The sequence below is a fragment of the Littorina saxatilis genome, linkage group LG12 (genome assembly GCF_037325665.1).
Source record: "Littorina saxatilis isolate snail1 linkage group LG12, US_GU_Lsax_2.0, whole genome shotgun sequence".
Classification (NCBI taxonomy): domain Eukaryota; kingdom Metazoa; phylum Mollusca; class Gastropoda; order Littorinimorpha; family Littorinidae; genus Littorina; species Littorina saxatilis.
In genome coordinates this window covers 1,553,314-1,575,672 of record NC_090256.1, presented here as the reverse complement: position 1 = coordinate 1,575,672, position 22,359 = coordinate 1,553,314, and the positions used below count along the sequence as shown (strand labels likewise).

The window sequence follows — 22,359 nt, the reverse complement described above, 5'->3', positions numbered from 1 at the left end:
ACACTTTCATCGTATTCCTTGTCGGTTCCTGATTCCAAAAATATATAGATATGATATGTTTGGATTAAAAACACGCTCAGAAAGTTAAAACGAAGAGAGGTACAGAAAAGCGTGCTATCCTTCTTAGCGCAACGAATACCCCGCTCTTCTTGTCAATTCCACGGGCACTGCCTTTGCCACGGGCGGTGGAGTGACGATGCTACGAGTATACGGTCTTGCTGCGTTCAGTTTCATTCTGTGAGTTCGACAGCTACTTGACTAAATATTGTATTTTCGCCTTACGCGACTTGTATTATCTTGTTGGTAAGATACTCAAATTCGGACACTCACGTGGGTTTGCAGGCAGACTTGACATGATTGTCATAGTGTGTTTTAAACAGCTTCGATGGATGGATAGGTGTGTGTGTGTGTGTGTGTGTGTGTGTGTGTGTCTGTGTGTGTGTGTGTGTGTGTGTGTCAGTGTGTGTGTGTGTCTGTGTGTCTGTGTATGTGTGTGTGTCTGTGTGTGTGTGTCTGTGTGTGTGTGTGTGTCAGTGTGTGTGTGTGTGTGTCCGCAGTTTGTCAGTGTGTGTGTGTCAGTGTGTGTGTGTCAGTGTGTGTGTGTGTGTATGTGTGTGTGTGTGTGTGTGTGTGGGTGTGTCTGTGTGTGTGTATGTGTGTGTGTGTGTGTGAGTGTGTGTGTGTGTGTGTGTCCGCAGTTTGTCAGTGTGTGTGTGTGTGTGTCCGCAGTTTGTCAGTGTGTGTGTGTCAGTGTGTGTGTGTGTGTGTCAGTGTGTGTGTGTGTGCATGTGTGTGTCTGTGTGTGTGTGTGTGTGTGTGAGTGTGTGAGTGTGTGTGTGTCGGTGCGTCGGGGTTGTGTGCGTGTGTAGTGCATGTAAGTGTGTGAGCGTGAGTGTGTGTGTGTCAGTGTGTGTTTGTCAGTGTGTGTGTGTGTGTGTGTGCGTGCGCCGGTGCGCACACACGCGTGTGAATGTCACAGTGTAATTTGTCACAGTGTCACAGTCAAGGCGTCAGTGTGTGTGTCAGTGTGTGTGTGTGTTTGTGTGTAGTGTGTGTGTGTGTGTGTGTGTATGTATGTATGTGTGTGTGTGTGTGTGTGTGTATACGGTGTGCCTGTGTGTGTGTGCCGTGACCGAGTGTGTGTGTGTGTGTGTGTGTGTGTCACGTGTGTGTGTGTGTGTGTGTGTGTGTGTACGGTGTGCCTTTGGTGTGTCAGTGCAAATGAGCATTGCAAATTTTACCCAAGTCAGTTGAAAGGCTGCCGACCGGCTGCTAGTCAGCATAATCTTATCAGTATCAAGTCCTGAGTCATGTATTCACCATTGTACTCTTAGTCGGTCCGCAACTAGAAAACTGTACGCAGTTACAGAACACTACCCACATGTGTAAAGAATAAATAAAACAAGGAAATCGCACAGGACAAACTTGAAAGTAGACTGGCAGTCGGTAGGGTTAACCGTGGTCAAACCGTAACGGGAGGGGCAGCGGCATGGAGGTCGGAGGGGACTGCCACTTGTATTCAGCAAACTCAGGCCTAGCTGGGGGATACCCCGGTACGAATGACACATCACCCAACACTGCGCAAAAAATAAAAATATACCATCAGCGCTGCACCTCTGTATGTAGGGAAATTGAACTGTTCGCGTGGGCTGTACTGTCCCGCCTGGTTTTTAGGGTGTTCCCGATGTTCTTTTCTTCTCCATTCACTCCTTTCAAAACAAGACTATGTCGCTGATTGTAATGTTCACGACTCCATTCACACGCGAGATGCCTTGCCCCCGCGCCCGCATGGGCTGAAGCTGAACGGAAAGAGTTACCGCGAGTTATTCAGTGCGGAGAGCTGTGTTTCCAGTCAGTTACAGTTGTCGTCTGCTTTCCGTACGGACTACTTATTGGAGAGCGGCCTGCCGTCGTGTGTGTATACAGACGTGCCGCGACCTATTTGCTTGTTTCAGCTGTGTGTGTCGTCTGTCACCACAAGGTAAGTTTTACGTTTTGTACCCTGGAGCAACTTTACTTGAACGCTAAAACAAAGCCGCTGTAAAATTGTATTGATGTGTTCAGTTATAGTTACTGACTAGAGAACCATTTTTTCTTCTCAGTGGTCAGTTTTGTTTGTGTTTTTGTGTGTGTGTGTGTGTTGAGAATACAGCTAGCGGAAGTTTTTATACAACACAGTTGAAGTGTTTGAGATTTTGTACATGTATTGTAAACCGGGACTAGCAAAGTGTGCATGCGGTCTCGGGATCTTGAGTACACGTGGTGTTGAGGCCTAGCAAGGCCCCACAAAACTTGACAAACTGACGGCTGGCCCAAAGTCATCAATCACTGAAGCAGCTCGCCAGTACAGAACTTGAAAACTACGCCTTAGGATTTATAAGTTTGAAATCAAAAGCTGTGTAGTTCACTCGTGTAATAAATCAAGCTTTAAAATCGTCACGTTGAACCGACTTTCATCACAGTTGTGATGTAACCGGCGGGGGAAGTTGGGGGGTTGCCGCTACGCCGGTCTGTCAATACATAGGCTACTTTCTGCAAGGTACGTCAAGAGTATCCATCGGCCATATTTCACTTTCTGCAAGGTACGTCAAGAGTATCCATCGGCCATATTTCTTTTTATTGCTAGATGAAAGCTAAAATATAAGGGGATTCGAACACAATGTTCCGAAGTCGCCCTTTCTATTTTCAATGTGGTCTTTTCTTGATAAAGAATGAAGAAGCAGTACAAGGTAACGAAGACATGTTCATTGGCTTTGATTAGGTATTATCACAGCTGCAGAAAAATATCATACATTTGCTTATATTTCACTGCAAATAAATCGTTTTTGATTAAAATCACCAGGGAAAATCCAATGAATAAATGTTCTTATATAAATACCTGCACTACAGGTTTGTTCAACTAACGCTCAGTTGACCCTTACCCCCTTTGCAAAAGCTGGCCAGAACTCTTCTGAATATATTATTACGAGTCTTCTTCAGTCGTGAAGGTTTACCTCTATGAACTTGAATCAGCAAGCTTGCCGACAGCTGTGTAAATATACCTGAACTTTTTTCAATGGCCCGGGGTGGGACTTCCAAGCCCTGCAACAGGTAAAAGGGCCTCCTTTGTGCTGCAAGGTAAATCGAGGCAACTGATAAAGTGATAAAATGCCTGCTACTTGCTGTTATCAAGAACAACTGGTGGCGATTCGCGCCCTCAACCAAACGCTTCGCTTTGGCTAATTGTTCCTAAAAGAAATTTGGAACCCCCCCCCCCCCCCCCTGAATCTACTAGTAATCTACTACTAATCTACTACTAATCTACTAAATCTACTACTAAAGACTCATTACATAAATACATAATTGTAAGGGGAGAAAAAACCCACCAAAACAACAACAAACAAAAACCCAAGAGAGAGAGAGAGAGAGAGAGAGAGAGAGAGAGAGAGAGAGAGAGAGAGAGAGAGAGAGAGAGAGAGAGAGAGAGAGAGAGAGAGAGAGAGAGAGAGAGAGAGAGAGAGAGAGAGAGAGAGAGAGAGAGAGAGAGAGAGAGAGAGAGAGAGAGAGAGAAAGAAAGAAAGAAAGAGAGACAGAGAGAGACAGAGAGAGAAACACACACACGCGCGAGCGCGCGCACGCATGAACGCGCCCACACATACTCATACGCATACGCATACACACACAGGGGAATAGAGAGAGATAGAGAAAGAAGGAATCAGAGGCGGAATAATCTTGTAAAACTGTACATATATCAGAGTTCCTCGTATTTCCCCATGTCTGTCACTGTGGAGTCGAGGTACCCGGTCGATAGGCTGGCAGAACGATGTCAACTTGGAAATTAGAGCACGTGAGAGACGTGCCTTGTCATATTCTTTATTATCCTACAAACAGTTACCAGTAGAAGCCTTCTTTAAAAAAAAAATGACTCCAGACTATGCGCGTGTCAATGAAGATCCCTCGATGTTTAATCGAACTTTTGGTTTTCAGATTTATGTCTTTGCGCAATATCGTTTGTAATTGTGAGGCAGGCCTAAGTCTAATTTCTGTTTTGTAAAGACAGACAGTAAAGTATTTGTTCTTGATCTGTTTGTTTTTGACATATATCTGTACAGGCTTTTACAAGGGATAAGAGTATAATTATGTCAGTATGATAACAAAATTAACTCGGCTGCCTCAAGTCAAGTTTAAGATTAAAAAACCCACCTGAATTCATTTAGCAGACTGACATAGATGTCATAGATGTCAGTCACAAGATCAATTCAGACAAAAAATCGCACTCTCAACAAAAGGCAACTTAGCCAGGCCTTTCTTAATTCATCCCGAAGTTGCCTTTGCAAAAACTTGGTGAAGTCTTTTTTACCGAAAATTCATTGCAAAAGCTTCGTTCAGCGGGCTTCGTGAAGTAGTCTTGGCGAAGTCGGCTTTAGGACGGGATCTAATTGAGCACGAAGTCGGCTTTAGGACGGGATCTAATTGAGCACGAAGTCGGCTTTAGGATGGGATCTAATTGAGCACGAAGTCGGCTTTAGGACGGGATCTAATTGAGCACGAAGTCAACTCTGCGAAGTTTTTTTTTTTACCGAAAACTCAGTGCTAAAGCTTTGAACGACGCGCTTCTCCAAGTACACTTTGCGTAATCGACCTCGCTCAGTTCAGGACAGGCTTCACCCAGTTAATATAAGGGTTTCCAGTATTTGGTAGGTGACTTCGTGGAAGGATGCTTTTATCAGAGATACAAAACTGAACGAATCTATCGTCATTTTCAAGAGGATGTACTCGGGAATGCCTTACAGTTACAAGAGAAAATGTAAAGGATGAAAAGTTTGATGTGTTCAACTCTTTGTGAGGTATGATTTGGGATTGGTGATGACGCACGTTGGCCAACCCCAGCAAGCAATAAACAAAAATAAAACACATCGTCTGCGGCGGGAAACTGCATCCTATCATGCCCTTGTTCTGTGTTATCATGTGCATCCTATTATGCCCTTGTTCTGTGTTATCATGTGCATCCTATCATGCCCTTGTTCTGTGTTATCATGTGCATCCTATTATGCCCTTGTTCTGTGTTATCATGTGCATCCTATTATGCCCTTGTTCTGTGTTATCATGTGCATCCTATCATGCCCTTGTTCTGTGTTATCATGTGCATCCTATCATGCCCTTGTTCTGTGTTATCATGTGCATCCTATTATGCCCTTGTTCTGTGTTATCATGTGCATCCTATCATGCCCTTGTTCTGTGTTATCATGTGCATCCTATCATGCCCTTGTTCTGTGTTATCATGTGCATCCTATCATGCCCTTGTTTTGTGTTATCATGTGCATCCTATCATGCCCTTGTTCTGTGTTATCATGTGCATCCTATCATGCCCTTGTTCTGTGTTATCATGTGCATCCTATTATGCCCTTGTTCTGTGTTATCATGTGCATCCTATTATGCCCTTGTTCTGTGTTATCATGTGCATCCTATCATGCCCTTGTTCTGTGTTATCATGTGCATCCTATCATGTTCTGTGTTATCATGTGCATCCTATCACGCCCTTGTTCTGTGTTATCATGTGCATCCTATTATGCCCTTGTTCTGTGTTATCATGTGCATCCTATCATGCCCTTGTTTTGTGTTATCATGTGCTTCCTATCATGCCCTTGTTCTGTGTTATCATGTGCATCCTATTATGCCCTTGTTCTGTGTTATCATGTGCATCATATCATGCCCTTGTTCTGTGTTATCATGTGCATCCTATCATGCCCTTGTTCTGTGTTATCATGTGCATCCTATCATGCCCTTGTTTTGTGTTATCATGTGCATCCTATCATGCCCTTGTTCTGTGTTATCATGTGCATCCTATCATGCCCTTGTTCTGTGTTATCATGTGCATCCTATTATGCCCTTGTTCTGTGTTATCATGTGCATCCTATCACGCCCTTGTTCTGTGTTATCATGTGCATCCTATTATGCCCTTGTTCTGTGTTATCATGTGCATCATATCATGCCCTTGTTCTGTGTTATCATGTGCATCCTATCATGCCCTTGTTCTGTGTTATCATGTGCATCCTATCATGCCCTTGTTCTGTGTTATCATGTGCATCCTATCATGCCCTTGTTCTGTGTTATCATGTGCTTCCTATCATGCCCTTGTTCTGTGTTATCATGTGCATCCTATCATGCCCTTGTTCTGTGTTATCATGTGCTTCCTATCATGCCCTTGTTTTGTGTTATCATGTGCATCCTATCATGCCCTTGTTCTGTGTTATCATGTGCATCCTATCATGCCCTTGTTTTGTGTTATCATGTGCATCCTATCATGCCCTTGTTCTGTGTTATCATGTGCATCCTATTATGCCCTTGTTCTGTGTTATCATGTGCATCCTATCATGTTCTGTGTTATCATGTGCATCCTATCATGCCCTTGTTCTGTGTTATCATGTGCATCTATCATGCCCTTGTTCTGTGTTATCATGTGCATCCTATCATGCCCTTGTTCTGTGTTATCATGTGCATTCCTATCATGCCCTTGTTCTGTGTTATCATGTGCATCCTATCATGCCCTTGTTCTGTGTTATCATGTGCATCCTATCATGCCCTTGTTTTGTGTTATCATGTGCATCCTATCATGCCCTTGTTCTGTGTTATCATGTGCATTCCTATCATGCCCTTGTTTTGTGTTATCATGTGCATCCTATCATGCCCTTGTTCTGTGTTATCATGTGCATCCTATCATGCCCTTGTTTTGTGTTATCATGTGCATCCTATCATGCCCTTGTTCTGTGTTATCATGTGCATCCTATCATGCCCTTGTTTTGTGTTATCATGTGCATCCTATCATGCCCTTGTTCTGTGTTATCATGTGCATCCTATCATGCCCTTGTTCTGTGTTATCATGTGCATCCTATCATGCCCTTGTTCTGTGTTATCATGTGCATCCTATTATGCCCTTGTTCTGTGTTATCATGTGCATCCTATCATGCCCTTGTTCTGTGTTATCATGTGCATCATATCATGTTCTGTGTTATCATGTGCATCCTATCATGCCCTTGTTCTGTGTTATCATGTGCATCCTATCATGCCCTTGTTCTGTGTTATCATGTGCATCCTATCATGCCCTTGTTCTGTGTTATCATGTGCATCCTATCATGCCCTTGTTCTGTGTTATCATGTGCATCCTATTATGCCCTTGTTCTGTGTTATCATGTGCATCCTATTATGCCCTTGTTCTGTGTTATCATGTGCATCCTATCATGCCCTTGTTCTGTGTTATCATGTGCATCCTATCATGCCCTTGTTTTGTGTTATCATGTGCATCCTATTATGCCCTTGTTCTGTGTTATCATGTGCATCCTATTATGCCCTTGTTTTGTGTTATCATGTGCATCCTATTATGCCCTTGTTCTGTGTTATCATGTGCATCCTATCATGCCTTGTTTTGTGTTATCATGTGCATCCTATTATGCCCTTGTTCTGTGTTATCATGTGCATCCTATCATGCCCTTGTTTTGTGTTATCATGTGCATCCTATTATGCCCTTGTTCTGTGTTATCATGTGCATCCTATCATGCCCTTGTTCTGTGTTATCATGTGCATCCTATCATGCCCTTGTTCTGTGTTATCATGTGCATCCTATCATGCCCTTGTTTTGTGTTATCATGCCCTTGTTCTGTGTTATCATGTGCATCCTATTATGCCCTTGTTCTGTGTTATCATGTGCATCCTATCATGCCCTTGTTTTGTGTTATCATGCCCTTGTTCTGTGTTATCATGTGCATCCTATTATGCCCTTGTTCTGTGTTATCATGTGCATCCTATCATGCCCTTGTTCTGTGTTATCATGTGCATCCTATCATGCCCTTGTTCTGTGTTATCATGTGCATCCTATCATGCCCTTGTTCTGTGTTATCATGTGCATCCTATCACGCCCTTGTTTTGTGTTATCATGTGCATCCTATCATGCCCTTGTTCTGTGTTATCATGTGCATCCTATCACGCCCTTGTTCTGTGTTATCATGTGCATCATATCATGCCCTTGTTCTGTGTTATCATGTGCATCCTATTATGCCCTTGTTCTGTGTTATCATGTGCATCATATCACGCCCTTGTTCTGTGTTATCATGTGCATCCTATTATGCCCTTGTTCTGTGTTATCATGTGCATCATATCATGCCCTTGTTCTGTGTTATCATGTGCATCCTATTATGCCCTTGTTCTGTGTTATCATGTGCATCATATCACGCCCTTGTTCTGTGTTATCATGTGCATCCTATTATGCCCTTGTTCTGTGTTATCATGTGCATCATATCATGCCCTTGTTCTGTGTTATCATGTGCATCCTATCATGCCCTTGTTCTGTGTTATCATGTGCATCCTATCATGCCCTTGTTCTGTGTTATCATACATGTGTGCATCCTATCATGCCCTTGTTCTGTGTTATCATGTGCATCCTATCATGCCCTTGTTCTGTGTTATCATGTGCATCCTATTATGCCCTTGTTCTGTGTTATCATGTGCATCCTATTATGCCCTTGTTCTGTGTTATCATGTGCATCCTATCATGCCCTTGTTTTGTGTTATCATGTGCATCATATCATGCCCTTGTTCTGTGTTATCGTGTGCATCCTATCATGCCCTTGTTCTGTGTTATCATGTGCATCCTATCATGCCCTTGTTCTGTGTTATCATGTGCATCCTATTATGCCCTTGTTTTGTGTTATCATGTGCATCCTATCACGCCCTTGTTCTGTGTTATCATGTGCATCATATCATGCCCTTGTTCTGTGTTATCATGTGCATCCTATTATGCCCTTGTTCTGTGTTATCATGTGCATCCTATCATGCCCTTGTTCTGTGTTATCATGTGCATCCTATTATGCCCTTGTTCTGTGTTATCATGTGCATCCTATCATGCCCTTGTTCTGTGTTATCATGTGCATCCTATCATGCCCTTGTTCTGTGTTATCATGTGCATCCTATCATGCCCTTGTTCTGTGTTATCATGTGCATCCTATCATGTTCTGTGTTATCATGTGCATCCTATTATGCCCTTGTTCTGTGTTATCATGTGCATCCTATCATGCCCTTGTTCTGTGTTATCATGTGCATCCTATCATGCCCTTGTTCTGTGTTATCATGTGCATCCTATCATGTTCTGTGTTATCATGTGCATCCTATCATGCCCTTGTTCTGTGTTATCATGTGCATTCTATCATGCCCTTGTTTTGTGTTATCATGTGCATCCTATCATGCCCTTGTTCTGTGTTATCATGTGCATCCTATCATGCCCTTGTTCTGTGTTATCATGTGCATCCTATTATGCCCTTGTTCTGTGTTATCATGTGCATCCTATCATGCCCTTGTTCTGTGTTATCATGTGCATCCTATCATGTTCTGTGTTATCATGTGCATCCTATTATGCCCTTGTTTTGTGTTATCATGTGCATCCTATTATGCCCTTGTTCTGTGTTATCATGTGCATCCTATCATGCCCTTGTTCTGTGTTATCATGTGCATCCTATCATGCCCTTGTTCTGTGTTATCATGTGCATCCTATCATGTTCTGTGTTATCATGTGCATCCTATCATGCCCTTGTTCTGTGTTATCATGTGCATCCTATCATGCCCTTGTTTTGTGTTATCATGTGCATCATATCATGTTCTGTGTTATCATGTGCATCCTATCATGCCCTTGTTTTGTGTTATCATGTGCATCATATCATGTTCTGTGTTATCATGTGCATCCTATCATGTTCTGTGTTATCATGTGCATCCTATCATGTTCTGTGTTATCATGTGCATCCTATCATGCCCTTGTTCTGTGTTATCGTGTGCATCCTATCATGCCCTTGTTCTGTGTTATCATGTGCATCCTATCATGCCCTTGTTTTGTGTTATCATGTGCATCCTATCATGCCCTTGTTCTGTGTTATCATGTGCATCCTATCATGCCCTTGTTCTGTGTTATCATGTGCATCCTATCATGCCCTTGTTCTGTGTTATCATGTGCATCCTATCATGCCCTTGTTCTGTGTTATCATGTGCATCCTATCATGCCCTTGTTCTGTGTTATCGTGTGCATCCTATCATGCCCTTGTTCTGTGTTATCATGTGCATCCTATCATGCCCTTGTTCTGTGTTATCATGTGCATCCTATTATGCCCTTGTTCTGTGTTATCATGTGCATCCTATTATGCCCTTGTTCTGTGTTATCATGTGCATCCTATTATGCCCTTGTTCTGTGTTATCATGTGCATCATATCATGTTCTGTGTTATCATGTGCATCCTATCACGCCCTTGTTCTGTGTTATCATGTGCATCCTATTATGCCCTTGTTCTGTGTTATCATGTGCATCCTATCATGCCCTTGTTCTGTGTTATCATGTGCATCCTATCATGCCCTTGTTCTGTGTTATCATGTGCTTCCTATCATGCCCTTGTTTTGTGTTATCATGTGCATCCTATCATGCCCTTGTTCTGTGTTATCATGTGCATCCTATCATGCCCTTGTTTTGTGTTATCATGTGCATCCTATCATGCCCTTGTTCTGTGTTATCATGTGCATCCTATTATGCCCTTGTTCTGTGTTATCATGTGCATCATATTATGCCCTTGTTTTGTGTTATCATGTGCATCCTATCATGCCCTTGTTCTGTGTTATCATGTGCATCCTATCATGCCCTTGTTCTGTGTTATCATGTGCATCCTATTATGCCCTTGTTCTGTGTTATCATGTGCATCCTATCATGTTCTGTGTTATCATGTGCATCCTATCATGCCCTTGTTCTGTGTTATCATGTGCATTCTATCATGCCCTTGTTCTGTGTTATCATGTGCATCCTATCATGCCCTTGTTCTGTGTTATCATGTGCATTCCTATCATGCCCTTGTTCTGTGTTATCATGTGCATCCTATCATGCCCTTGTTCTGTGTTATCATGTGCTTCCTATCATGCCCTTGTTTTGTGTTATCATGTGCATCCTATTATGCCCTTGTTCTGTGTTATCATGTGCATCCTATCATGCCCTTGTTTTGTGTTATCATGTGCATCCTATCATGCCCTTGTTTTGTGTTATCATGTGCATCCTATCATGCCCTTGTTTTGTGTTATCATGTGCATCCTATCATGCCCTTGTTTTGTGTTATCATGTGCATCCTATCATGCCCTTGTTCTGTGTTATCATGTGCATCCTATCATGCCCTTGTTCTGTGTTATCATGTGCATCCTATCATGCCCTTGTTTTGTGTTATCATGTGCATCCTATCATGCCCTTGTTCTGTGTTATCATGTGCATCCTATCATGCCCTTGTTTTGTGTTATCATGTGCATCCTATCATGCCCTTGTTCTGTGTTATCATGTGCATCCTATTATGCCCTTGTTCTGTGTTATCATGTGCATCCTATTATGCCCTTGTTCTGTGTTATCATGTGCATCCTATCATGCCCTTGTTCTGTGTTATTATGTGCATCCTATCATGCCCTTGTTCTGTGTTATCATGTGCATCCTATCATGCCCTTGTTTTGTGTTATCATGTGCATCCTATCATGCCCTTGTTCTGTGTTATCATGTGCATCCTATCATGCCCTTGTTTTGTGTTATCATGTGCATCCTATCATGCCCTTGTTCTGTGTTATCATGTGCATCCTATTATGCCCTTGTTCTGTGTTATCATGTGCATCCTATCATGTTCTGTGTTATCATGTGCATCCTATTATGCCCTTGTTCTGTGTTATCATGTGCATCCTATCATGCCCTTGTTCTGTGTTATCATGTGCATCATATCATGCCCTTGTTCTGTGTTATCATGTGCATCCTATCATGCCCTTGTTCTGTGTTATCATGTGCATCCTATCATGTTCTGTGTTATCATGTGCATCCTATCATGCCCTTGTTCTGTGTTATCGTGTGCATCCTATCATGCCCTTGTTCTGTGTTATCATGTGCATCCTATTATGCCCTTGTTCTGTGTTATCATGTGCATCCTATCATGCCCTTGTTCTGTGTTATCATGTGCATCCTATTATGCCCTTGTTCTGTGTTATCATGTGCATCCTATCATGCCCTTGTTTTGTGTTATCATGTGCATCCTATCATGCCCTTGTTCTGTGTTATCATGTGCATCCTATCATGCCCTTGTTCTGTGTTATCATGTGCATCCTATCATGCCCTTGTTCTGTGTTATCATGTGCATCCTATTATGCCCTTGTTTTGTGTTATCATGTGCATCCTATTATGCCCTTGTTCTGTGTTATCATGTGCATCCTATCATGCCCTTGTTTTGTGTTATCGTGTGCATCCTATTATGCCCTTGTTCTGTGTTATCATGTGCATCCTATCATGCCCTTGTTTTGTGTTATCATGTGCATCCTATTATGCCCTTGTTCTGTGTTATCATGTGCATCCTATCATGCCCTTGTTCTGTGTTATCATGTGCATCCTATCATGCCCTTGTTCTGTGTTATCATGTGCATCCTATCATGCCCTTGTTTTGTGTTATCGTGTGCATCCTATTATGCCCTTGTTCTGTGTTATCATGTGCATCCTATCACTGCCCTTGTTCTGTGTTATCATGTGCATCCTATCATGCCCTTGTTCTGTGTTATCATGTGCATCCTATCATGCCCTTGTTCTGTGTTATCATGTGCATCCTATCATGCCCTTGTTCTGTGTTATCATGTGCATCCTATCATGCCCTTGTTTTGTGTTATCATGTGCATCCTATCATGCCCTTGTTCTGTGTTATCATGTGCATCCTATCATGCCCTTGTTCTGTGTTATCATGTGCATCCTATCATGCCCTTGTTCTGTGTTATCATGTGCATCCTATTATGCCCTTGTTCTGTGTTATCATGTGCATCCTATCATGCCCTTGTTCTGTGTTATCATGTGCATCCTATTATGCCCTTGTTCTGTGTTATCATGTGCATCCTATCATGCCCTTGTTTTGTGTTATCATGTGCATCCTATTATGCCCTTGTTCTGTGTTATCATGTGCATCCTATCATGCCCTTGTTCTGTGTTATCATGTGCATCCTATTATGCCCTTGTTCTGTGTTATCATGTGCATCCTATCATGCCCTTGTTCTGTGTTATCATTTGCATCCTATTATGCCCTTGTTCTGTGTTATCATGTGCATCCTATCATGCCCTTGTTCTGTGTTATCATGTGCATCCTATTATGCCCTTGTTCTGTGTTATCATGTGCATCCTATCATGCCCTTGTTCTGTGTTATCATGTGCATCCTATCATGCCCTTGTTCTGTGTTATCATGTGCATCCTATCACGCCCTTGTTCTGTGTTATCATGTGCATCCTATCATGCCCTTGTTCTGTGTTATCATGTGCATCCTATCATGCCCTTGTTCTGTGTTATCATGTGCATCCTATTATGCCCTTGTTCTGTGTTATCATACATGTGTGCATCCTATCATGCCCTTGTTTTGTGTTATCATGTGCATCCTATCATGCCCTTGTTCTGTGTTATCATGTGCATCCTATTATGCCCTTGTTCTGTGTTATCATGTGCATCCTATCATGCCCTTGTTCTGTGTTATCATGTGCATCCTATCATGCCCTTGTTCTGTGTTATCATGTGCATCCTATTATGCCCTTGTTCTGTGTTATCATGTGCATCATATCATGCCCTTGTTCTGTGTTATCATGTGCATCCTATTATGCCCTTGTTTTGTGTTATCATGTGCATCCTATTATGCCCTTGTTCTGTGTTATCATGTGCATCCTATCATGCCCTTGTTTTGTGTTATCATGTGCATCCTATCATGCCCTTGTTCTGTGTTATCGTGTGCATCCTATCATGCCCTTGTTCTGTGTTATCATGTGCATCCTATCATGCCCTTGTTTTGTGTTATCATGTGCATCCTATCATGCCCTTGTTCTGTGTTATCATGTGCATCATATCATGCCCTTGTTCTGTGTTATCATGTGCATCCTATTATGCCCTTGTTCTGTGTTATCATGTGCATCCTATTATGCCCTTGTTCTGTGTTATCATGTGCATCCTATCACGCCCTTGTTCTGTGTTATCATGTGCATCCTATCATGCCCTTGTTCTGTGTTATCATGTGCATCCTATTATGCCCTTGTTCTGTGTTATCATGTGCATCCTATCATGCCCTTGTTTTGTGTTATCATGTGCATCCTATCATGCCCTTGTTCTGTGTTATCATGTGCATCCTATTATGCCCTTGTTCTGTGTTATCATGTGCATCCTATCATGCCCTTGTTCTGTGTTATCATGTGCATCCTATCATGCCCTTGTTTTGTGTTATCATGTGCATCCTATCATGCCCTTGTTCTGTGTTATCATGTGCATCCTATCATGCCCTTGTTCTGTGTTATCATGTGCATCCTATTATGCCCTTGTTCTGTGTTATCATGTGCATCCTATCATGCCCTTGTTCTGTGTTATCATGTGCATCCTATCATGCCCTTGTTCTGTGTTATCATGTGCATCCTATCATGCCCTTGTTCTGTGTTATCATGTGCATCCTATCATGCCCTTGTTCTGTGTTATCATGTGCATCCTATCATGCCCTTGTTTTGTGTTATCGTGTTCATCCTATCATGCTCTTGTTCTGTGTTATCGTTGACCCTGAAAATAAAACAAATTAACAAACATGTTACGCATTATTATGGTCACTTAACTATCTTGCATATCCTGTTGGCATGTGACATAAGAAAAAGAAAATAGACGCCACCTAGCCTGTTGCGTAGTAACTCTAACGTCACATATACACAACGAAAAAAACCTAATTATCAGTGCATGCGATGCGAATTTTGAACAAGACTAGTTATGAAGAAGACCAAAACACAACATCAACGGAAAACTAGAAACAACTGAAGAACTAGGATGAAACAAGGGGAGGAGAAGAGAACAGCTAATCCGTACAACGCGAGCAGACGGCAGAGAAGTTTTCAGTTTGGGTGAATGGCATTTATACTTGTCTCGTCATGAAGCGAATTTTTCAACCTCAGTTATAAACGCGTGCCATGGGTTGTACATCAATACTTCAGAGGGGAAGTGATAAGAGTGGTAGAGTTACGAGATAAGAAAAGCCGAATGCGAAAGTTTGTGTTAAGGGCCGACCAGACTTGGACGCCGTTTTACGGTATATGCGCCGCAGGCCGTTTTATGCGTCGCGCGGAATTTTGCCGAGTGGCCACACATCGACGACTTTTTTCACAACGCGGTATCAGTGGAGCGGAAGCGTCAAGGTCACCTAAAGGCAGGAAGGTTCAGTTACATCGACTGCCACGCCGCGAGCGGCTGACGTCATCGCTCTGATTGGTCAAATTTCCGCCGTTCTATGTCTGTGTCAGAGAAATTAGAACACGTTCTATTCTTCTGCAAATAACGCTACGCGATCATTGCCCGCCGCGGCACGCCGCAGCGGGACCGTTTTGAGCATAAGTCAAATGTGGACAGGGTCAGCCTTGAGTGTCTGGACAGGCCTTTAGTCGGCAACTGAGCTCACACAGGCACACAAACACGGCTGTTCTGTTTTACTCCCCTGTTTGTACTACATCTTTCGACTTTGGGCATTTTGTGGTGTTTAGGGACAGAAAATAATTGGTTTAGTCCTGTTTCATCGGGAAGTTAGCAGATTTGTAAAGCTGAAAAACATTCCCGAGAAGAATTTCAAGTTGTCAGTGTATGCTGTTGTCGATTGAAACACTCGTGTGATACAGATGGGTAAACCGGAACCATGCGTCTTTGTTATTGCCAATTTGCTTTTGGATATTGGCAACAATGGCCGACTTCCGTAGCATTATGCTTTGATGATCGGAAGAGACCATCCAATCACAGTCCCCGAATTCCCCCACGTATCCATCAGAATAGCTATATTGCACAATATTATACACTATTAAGATTAAACCTTAAAACACATTAGAAATGTTTGCTGGATTCATTCGCAGATTGACATAGATGTCAGTTACAAATTCAAATAAGCAAACAATTTCAACTATGCACAGAATTCAGCCAGATTGTAGATTTGTTGTATGTTTCCAAGTAAAATGATGCTATTTATCCAGGTGGAAGCCTGAACGGACGTATTGTGATTTACCAGATAGTCTGTTTGGGAAGGGAGGTGCCTTGAATTTGAGGGTAACGTGGATTTCGTAGGACACGGTTTACTGAACAACAAACTGGTAAAGTTGGTCAATTGCCAGTGGGGCGTATCCAGATCGGTTACCGCTAGATGCCCGTATTTGCTGGTGTTCGAGTTTATGGGTCGAATTGTAGGAACGACTGAACTGGGTTAAAACGGGAACAGGAATACTTAAACACAGCATGTCACGGAACGACATCCGGGAATTTGAAATAATGAACAGGATTTGTTTTTTTCGGAGTACGGGGGAAATGTGATAGCATAAGGACGTTTATCACCAAACGATTTTTGTGTGTACGTAGGTCAATTTGGATCGTTCAGTGTGCAACCAAAACACGCTGCAGTTCCCCAAACCAGTTTTGCACACGTTTGTTTTGCTATGGAGCGTCATGTTTCGCACTCCTAGCATCTAACTCATTGTCCTCTATGATTCATCACCTTGGGGTGATCGCACGAGAACGACAAAGCAATGAAGAAATCAGCTTCGTAATGTACATTTGAGTTAATCATTGCTGAAAATCAAAAACATTTTAAACGGGTTTGTGCAATACCTGTTCTGAAACAAAATCGATGATTGCCATCGGAGAAATGCCACACAATCAAATTAAAAAGCAATGTTCTGAATGATTTGTGTGCATGTCTTTTCAAAGTGTGGCATTTGTAACAATATGGCCGTCAGTGATCGCGCAACACAGACAGGAATGCCAATACAAAAGCAAGCTGAATTGATAGTACTACAGCTTTATGCATTACAGCTTTATGCATTACAGGTTTATGCAATACCTGTGGTGAAACATAACCGACAATTGCCATTCAAAGACGTGTATTACATCGTTCCTTTTGTCTTTTGTCATTTTTTGTCCCATCTCACGTTCATGATCTCGCATTTTGCTGTATCAGTGTCGCAATTCCTGCGAGAAAGTACGCAAGGTTTCTACGCGCTTACTCGGATCGATTGACAAGCGGCCTCAACGCCCAACTTTAAACGATTAAGTAGCGGTATCGAGTGCTCTTCGGCTAATGAACTGTAAATGTATACAGACTTCGACCTTGCTGCAGATACTCTGAAGTGTGGATGTGAGTGAGCAACATGGCTTTTAAGTTAGTCCTCTTCAAGACGCATCCGTCGTGAACTTCAAACAGGTTTTTTAGCCAAAAGAATCCGGCCTGAACGTGATCTCTGTAGACTGTCACTTTTCCGCTTGATCACATTGAATGTGAAGTCAAATGGCATTGACCTTATACTGCAAGATACGGTTGTCTACGATTGGTAGAATACTTTGGATTGCAACACCGACATATATGTGCGAAAGTTTATTTCTGTCTGCAATTTTTGTACAAACGAAGATATACTTTGCGAGGGCGGTTGGGGTTTGCGAAACAGTTGACCTTTTTCTTCTTCGGAAGCCCTTTGCCTTGCATACAACACATTTATTCTCAACGATTTAGTTATATTTTTTCCCACGTTTATTACTGACATCACAATTGATACACGGTGACAGACGAACAGAAGAAAACATGTGTTAGGCAAGAGAACTCAGAACTTAGAAAGTGTATTAGACAAGACAAGAGAGAGAGAGAGAGAGAGAGAGAGAGAGAGAGAGAGAGAGAGAGAGAGAGAGAGAGAGAGAGAGAGAGAGAGAGAGAGAGAGAGAGAGAGAGAGAGAGAGAGAGAGAGAGAGAGAGAGAGAGAGAGAGAGAGAGAGAGAGAGAGAGAGAGAGAGAGAGAGAGAGAGAGAGAGAGAGAGAGAGAGAGAGAGAGAGAGTATATGGACGACATGCAATTCGCCCATTCTCTGCAACGTAGTGCATTGCGACCCCAGGTTTGACGAACAGTGAACTGGCTCAGAACATACTGATTAGGTTTTTCAGAAGATTTATTTCTGTATACAATTTTATACACATCCTCGATCGAAAGTAGTGATTTGATCAGGTTCTGAAATGCTTTTGTGTAAAATGTACTAACGTGTGTATCATTGAAAAGTACGCAACAACATTTTCTTTCTACAAAGCTGAATATTTAGATTAATATAACGTTTAAATGATCAATGTGTACGACATGTTGAAGAAGACAGACTTATAAAACCGTAACACAAACATTCATATCTGTCAACTAACAGATTGTGTTTTCAATTGCTATGGTTGCTAGAAGTTGGCGACACATAATGACAGTGTACAAGCGTTAAACAGCATTCGCGTTTGAAAAATAACCTAAGGCGACATCAGTTGCACCGCATTGCTGAGAATGGGTGAATTACTCATGACACTCTTCCTGGCTAAGGCCAATGATGTGATCGCCTGGGCAATGAAAAATAATGTGTGTTTGCCGTAGTAATCTGTATTTGTGCTCGTGGGGGAATTCCCATGAGGAGGGCTTGCCCACGCTACTTGGCTAGAAATCATATCGACACCAAGTTTGTCTCCAAATAATTGCACAGTCATTTCCACAGGGATGTTTTCCATCGATTCAGCAGAAGCTGCGTTATCCTGGAATAAGAAACACGTTAAAAGGGTTTGTCTGGACGTATAATCAGTTTACAGTTTCCTACACCATAAGCATAAGTGGTGAATGAATCAATTGTGGCTTACATTAACACAAGACGAGCAAAGAAACAAAGTCAATACAGATATGGAAAAAGCATGTAGACGAGTAGGATGTACAATAGAAATGTTTAAGGTTTAGCATTAGCTTTAAAAAAAAGTATGTGGTAATCTATTGTGTAGGTTTGCAAAAAAATTTGAACACGGGGTAAACAATGTAAAAGCTCTTAACGTATTGTTTACACATAGTTTGTCTACATGATTATAGTGTTCATTCCCTGAAACCCTAGTAGGGTTTAAAACACCCAGACGTATGCAGTGTCAGGACTTTGTGATATGCTTTTAACTTAATTGTGTGTACGTTTTCCCCGTAACAACAGTAAACCAAACATGATCATTATTGTGTGTACGTTTTCCCCGTAACAACAGTAAACCAAACATGATCATTATTGTGTGTACGTTTTCCCCGTAACAACAGTAAACCAAACATGATCATTATTGTGTGTACGTTTTCCCCGTAACAACAGTAAACCAAACATGATCATTATTGTGTGTACGTTTTCCCCGTAACAACAGTAAACCAAACATGATCATTATTGTGTGTACGTTTTCCCCGTAACAACAGTAAACCAAACATGATCATTATTGTGTGTACGTTTTCCCCGTAACAACAGTAAACCAAACATGATCATTATTGTGTGTACGTTTTCCCCGTAACAACAGTAAACCAAACATGATCATTATTGTGTGTACGTTTTCCCCGTAACAACAGTAAACCAAACATGATCATTATTGTGCCAAAGTTTCCACCACGGACAATTGTACGAGTTGTGAAGTGCGCCAACGTTGTGCGTCTTTATGTCTTTGTGTCAACGTTGTGCGTCTTTATGTCTTTGTGTCAACGTTGTGCGTCTTTATGTCTTTGTGTCAACGTTGTGCGTCTTTATGTCTTTGTGTCAACGTTGTGCGTCTTTATGTCTTTGTGTTACCTGTCTGGTCTCTTTTCTTTCTTGTTTTTCTGGTGTGACTGTTTTGTCTGAAACTAACTTCTCCCTGCAATTTACTGTACGTTTTTGTCTTGTTTTATCTGCTCCACCGATTGTTGGTCACGTTTTTACATGCATAAATCCTTCTCTCGTTGTAACCGTATGGTCATGCCCACGTTTTTGCTGATTGCCTTGCGTTCTTGTGAAGGGCCAATTAATAAGTATTTATTTGTATTTCTATTATCATTGTTTCAGTCCATCAAGTCTAAAAGGATCCTGGTCACAACAGCCTGATTCAACTCTCAACAAAATCTCCCCAGTCAGTCAGAAAAGATACATACATCACGCACGTCCGTGCAGAAGCCGCCTTGTTGCTATCTTTACTCCCACTGCGATTGCAGCAACCAGTCTCTCTGGTCATTATTTCTGGATAAAGCGGATTTAGGGGGGACCCCCAGCGGATTAACGCCGCGCCGCACGCGAGATGAAGACTTGTTTGCGGAGGTGAGAAGTCGAGGATGTATCGTCACAAACAAGCCTAGCTGTGTCCTGCTGAATCGTGTGGTGTGACGGGACCGGGGGTGACTGGTTGTCGGACGAAACTGCGCCGCTTGTGTGGTGTGATCGCTTGAAGTGTCCGGAAACCATTGCGCTGCACTCTGTTGTCTCTGTCTAGTTGTCAGTAAAAGTGATTAATGAATGAACGGTTTGAATACCAAGAAACCCGCCTTCACACATGCTTCAGGAAGTCTATTTTTTTAAGTCCGGTAATTACATTGTGTTTCGATTGCGTATTCAAGTGACAAGTGCTTCAGAGATCTTCGCTGTGACGAGAAGTGCTGATAATCTGGATTGGTTTGAATACAGCAAGCAGCTGTGCAACTTTGTTCTGAGAGGTTTGTATTCCAAGGGAAATGATATGAGCAACAAGGGAAACAATTGAAAGAACAGAGTACAGAAAATGTGAGGCTTCCAGCAAGAAGTTGAGAAAGCAACGTGTCAACACAGAGAACACGGGCAGACGACATGTGACCGGTGTTTGAAATTAAGCAAAAATTAAGAAAGAGGTGTTTGAACTTTGAAAGTTTGGAAACGACATTGCGACAACAACAAAAACGGCTAAGAAAAAGGGTGCCGGAACATCAACAACAAACCCTTTTTGAATAAAGACAGTGTCCAAACAGAGATTATCTTCTTACTGCAGCAATGGGAAACTGCGAAAGTTCTCGCAAAGCCATCCAGCTTCGCGCAGCAGAACATGCAGACGTACCGCCCGTGCTGGCCAAGATTCGCGCAGCACAGCAGCAGCACTTTGACAAGAACATCGAGGGGGCCGACGACGACTCGTCCGACGACGACACATCCAGCTCCGACAACGACTCGGACCGACACCGGACCTTCTCCGGTGATTCCCAACATGCGGAGAACATCATCCAGAAGGCCAAGGACAGTGTCGACGGCATAATCCACTTCGAGAGGAGGGGCAGGTTCTTCTCTGTGCTGGATAAGACAGACCGGAAAGCGCGGAGCATCGACCCTATGGAGTACGAATACCCTTTCCACAACATCGTCCTAGAGGGAGGTGGGAACAAGGGCATCGCCTACTGCGGGGCTGTTAGGGTGAGTGGTGTCTTGATGTCTGTCTGGCTAGATCTCGATCTCTCTGTCTTTGTCTCTCTATGTCTGTCTGTCTGTCTGCCTGTCTATCTGTCTCTCTGTCTGTCTGTCTGTCTCTCTGTATGTCTGTCGACTTTGTCTCTGTCTGCGTGTCTGTCTGCCTACATAACTGACTGTCTGTCTGTCTCTCTCTGTCTCTCTGTCTGTCTGTCTCTGTCTCTCTGTCTGTCTGTCTCTCTCTCTCTGTCTCTCTCTCTCTTCCTCTGTATATCTGTCTGACTTTCTCTTTCTTTCTTTCTCTCGCTTTCTCGTTCTCTCTTTCTTTCACACACACACACACTCTCTCTCTCTCTCTCTCTCTCTCTCTCTCTCTCTCTCTCTCTCTCTCTCTCTCTCTCTCTCTCTCTCTCTCTCTCTCTCTCTCTCTCTCTCTCTCTGTCTGACTAGCTTGGGCTCTCTCCCCCCCTCTTATCCCCTTTCTCTCTCTCCCCCCTCTTATCCCCCTTTCTCTCTCTCCCCCCTCTTATTCCCCTTTCTCTCTCTCCCCCCTCTTATTCCCCTTTCTCTCTCTCTTGTAGATTTTGTTTGAATGTTAAACAATTCGAAGAATTGACCTGCCAGTCCTGTCTTTAATGACATGAGCTAAAACAATAAGTCAACGAATGTCTTACTTAATTCTGTCTTTGACACCGTGTTGAAAAGTCTTAGAAATATTCTAGCACCTATGTCTGTGATGGTATGTTTTAAAGAATCCACAATAGACTAGTTAGCTTGTCTGTGGTTGGGCGTCAACATTCAAGAATTGATTGCTCCTTGGTATCTTTGACAGGATGTACACACACAAAATCCAGGAAACGATCAGTCAATTCCATAATGTCTCTGATAAGATTACAAATGTGAGAATCAGTGTCTGTGGCTGAGTCTCGATAAAAATGTGCCAGGAGTCTCCGTGAAAGTGTGTCAAGGGACAAACAGACGTTAGAAGTATGTTGTAAGGGATGGCCTGTCATTCAGGATGTGTATCCCTCTGTAATGCTGTCCATGTTGCAGGGTCATGAAGTATGTTGTAAGGGATGGCCTGTCATTCAGGATGTGTATCCCTCTGTAATGCTGTCCAT

General features: G+C 42.6%; 1 protein-coding gene across 1 annotated transcript in view; it reads left to right on the top strand.

Annotated features, from left to right (window-relative positions):
* The first annotated feature begins 1,773 nt into the window (after positions 1 to 1,773).
* Positions 1,774 to 22,359, top strand: part of LOC138981028 (uncharacterized) — a 63,611-nt gene continuing 43,025 nt past the window's right edge. Inside the window, exons 1-2 of the mRNA XM_070353823.1 lie at positions 1,774 to 1,981; positions 19,880 to 21,244. Coding sequence (XP_070209924.1) covers positions 20,831 to 21,244 — 414 coding nt within the window. The 5' untranslated portion in view covers positions 1,774 to 1,981; positions 19,880 to 20,830. The remainder of the gene's footprint in view (positions 1,982 to 19,879; positions 21,245 to 22,359) is intronic.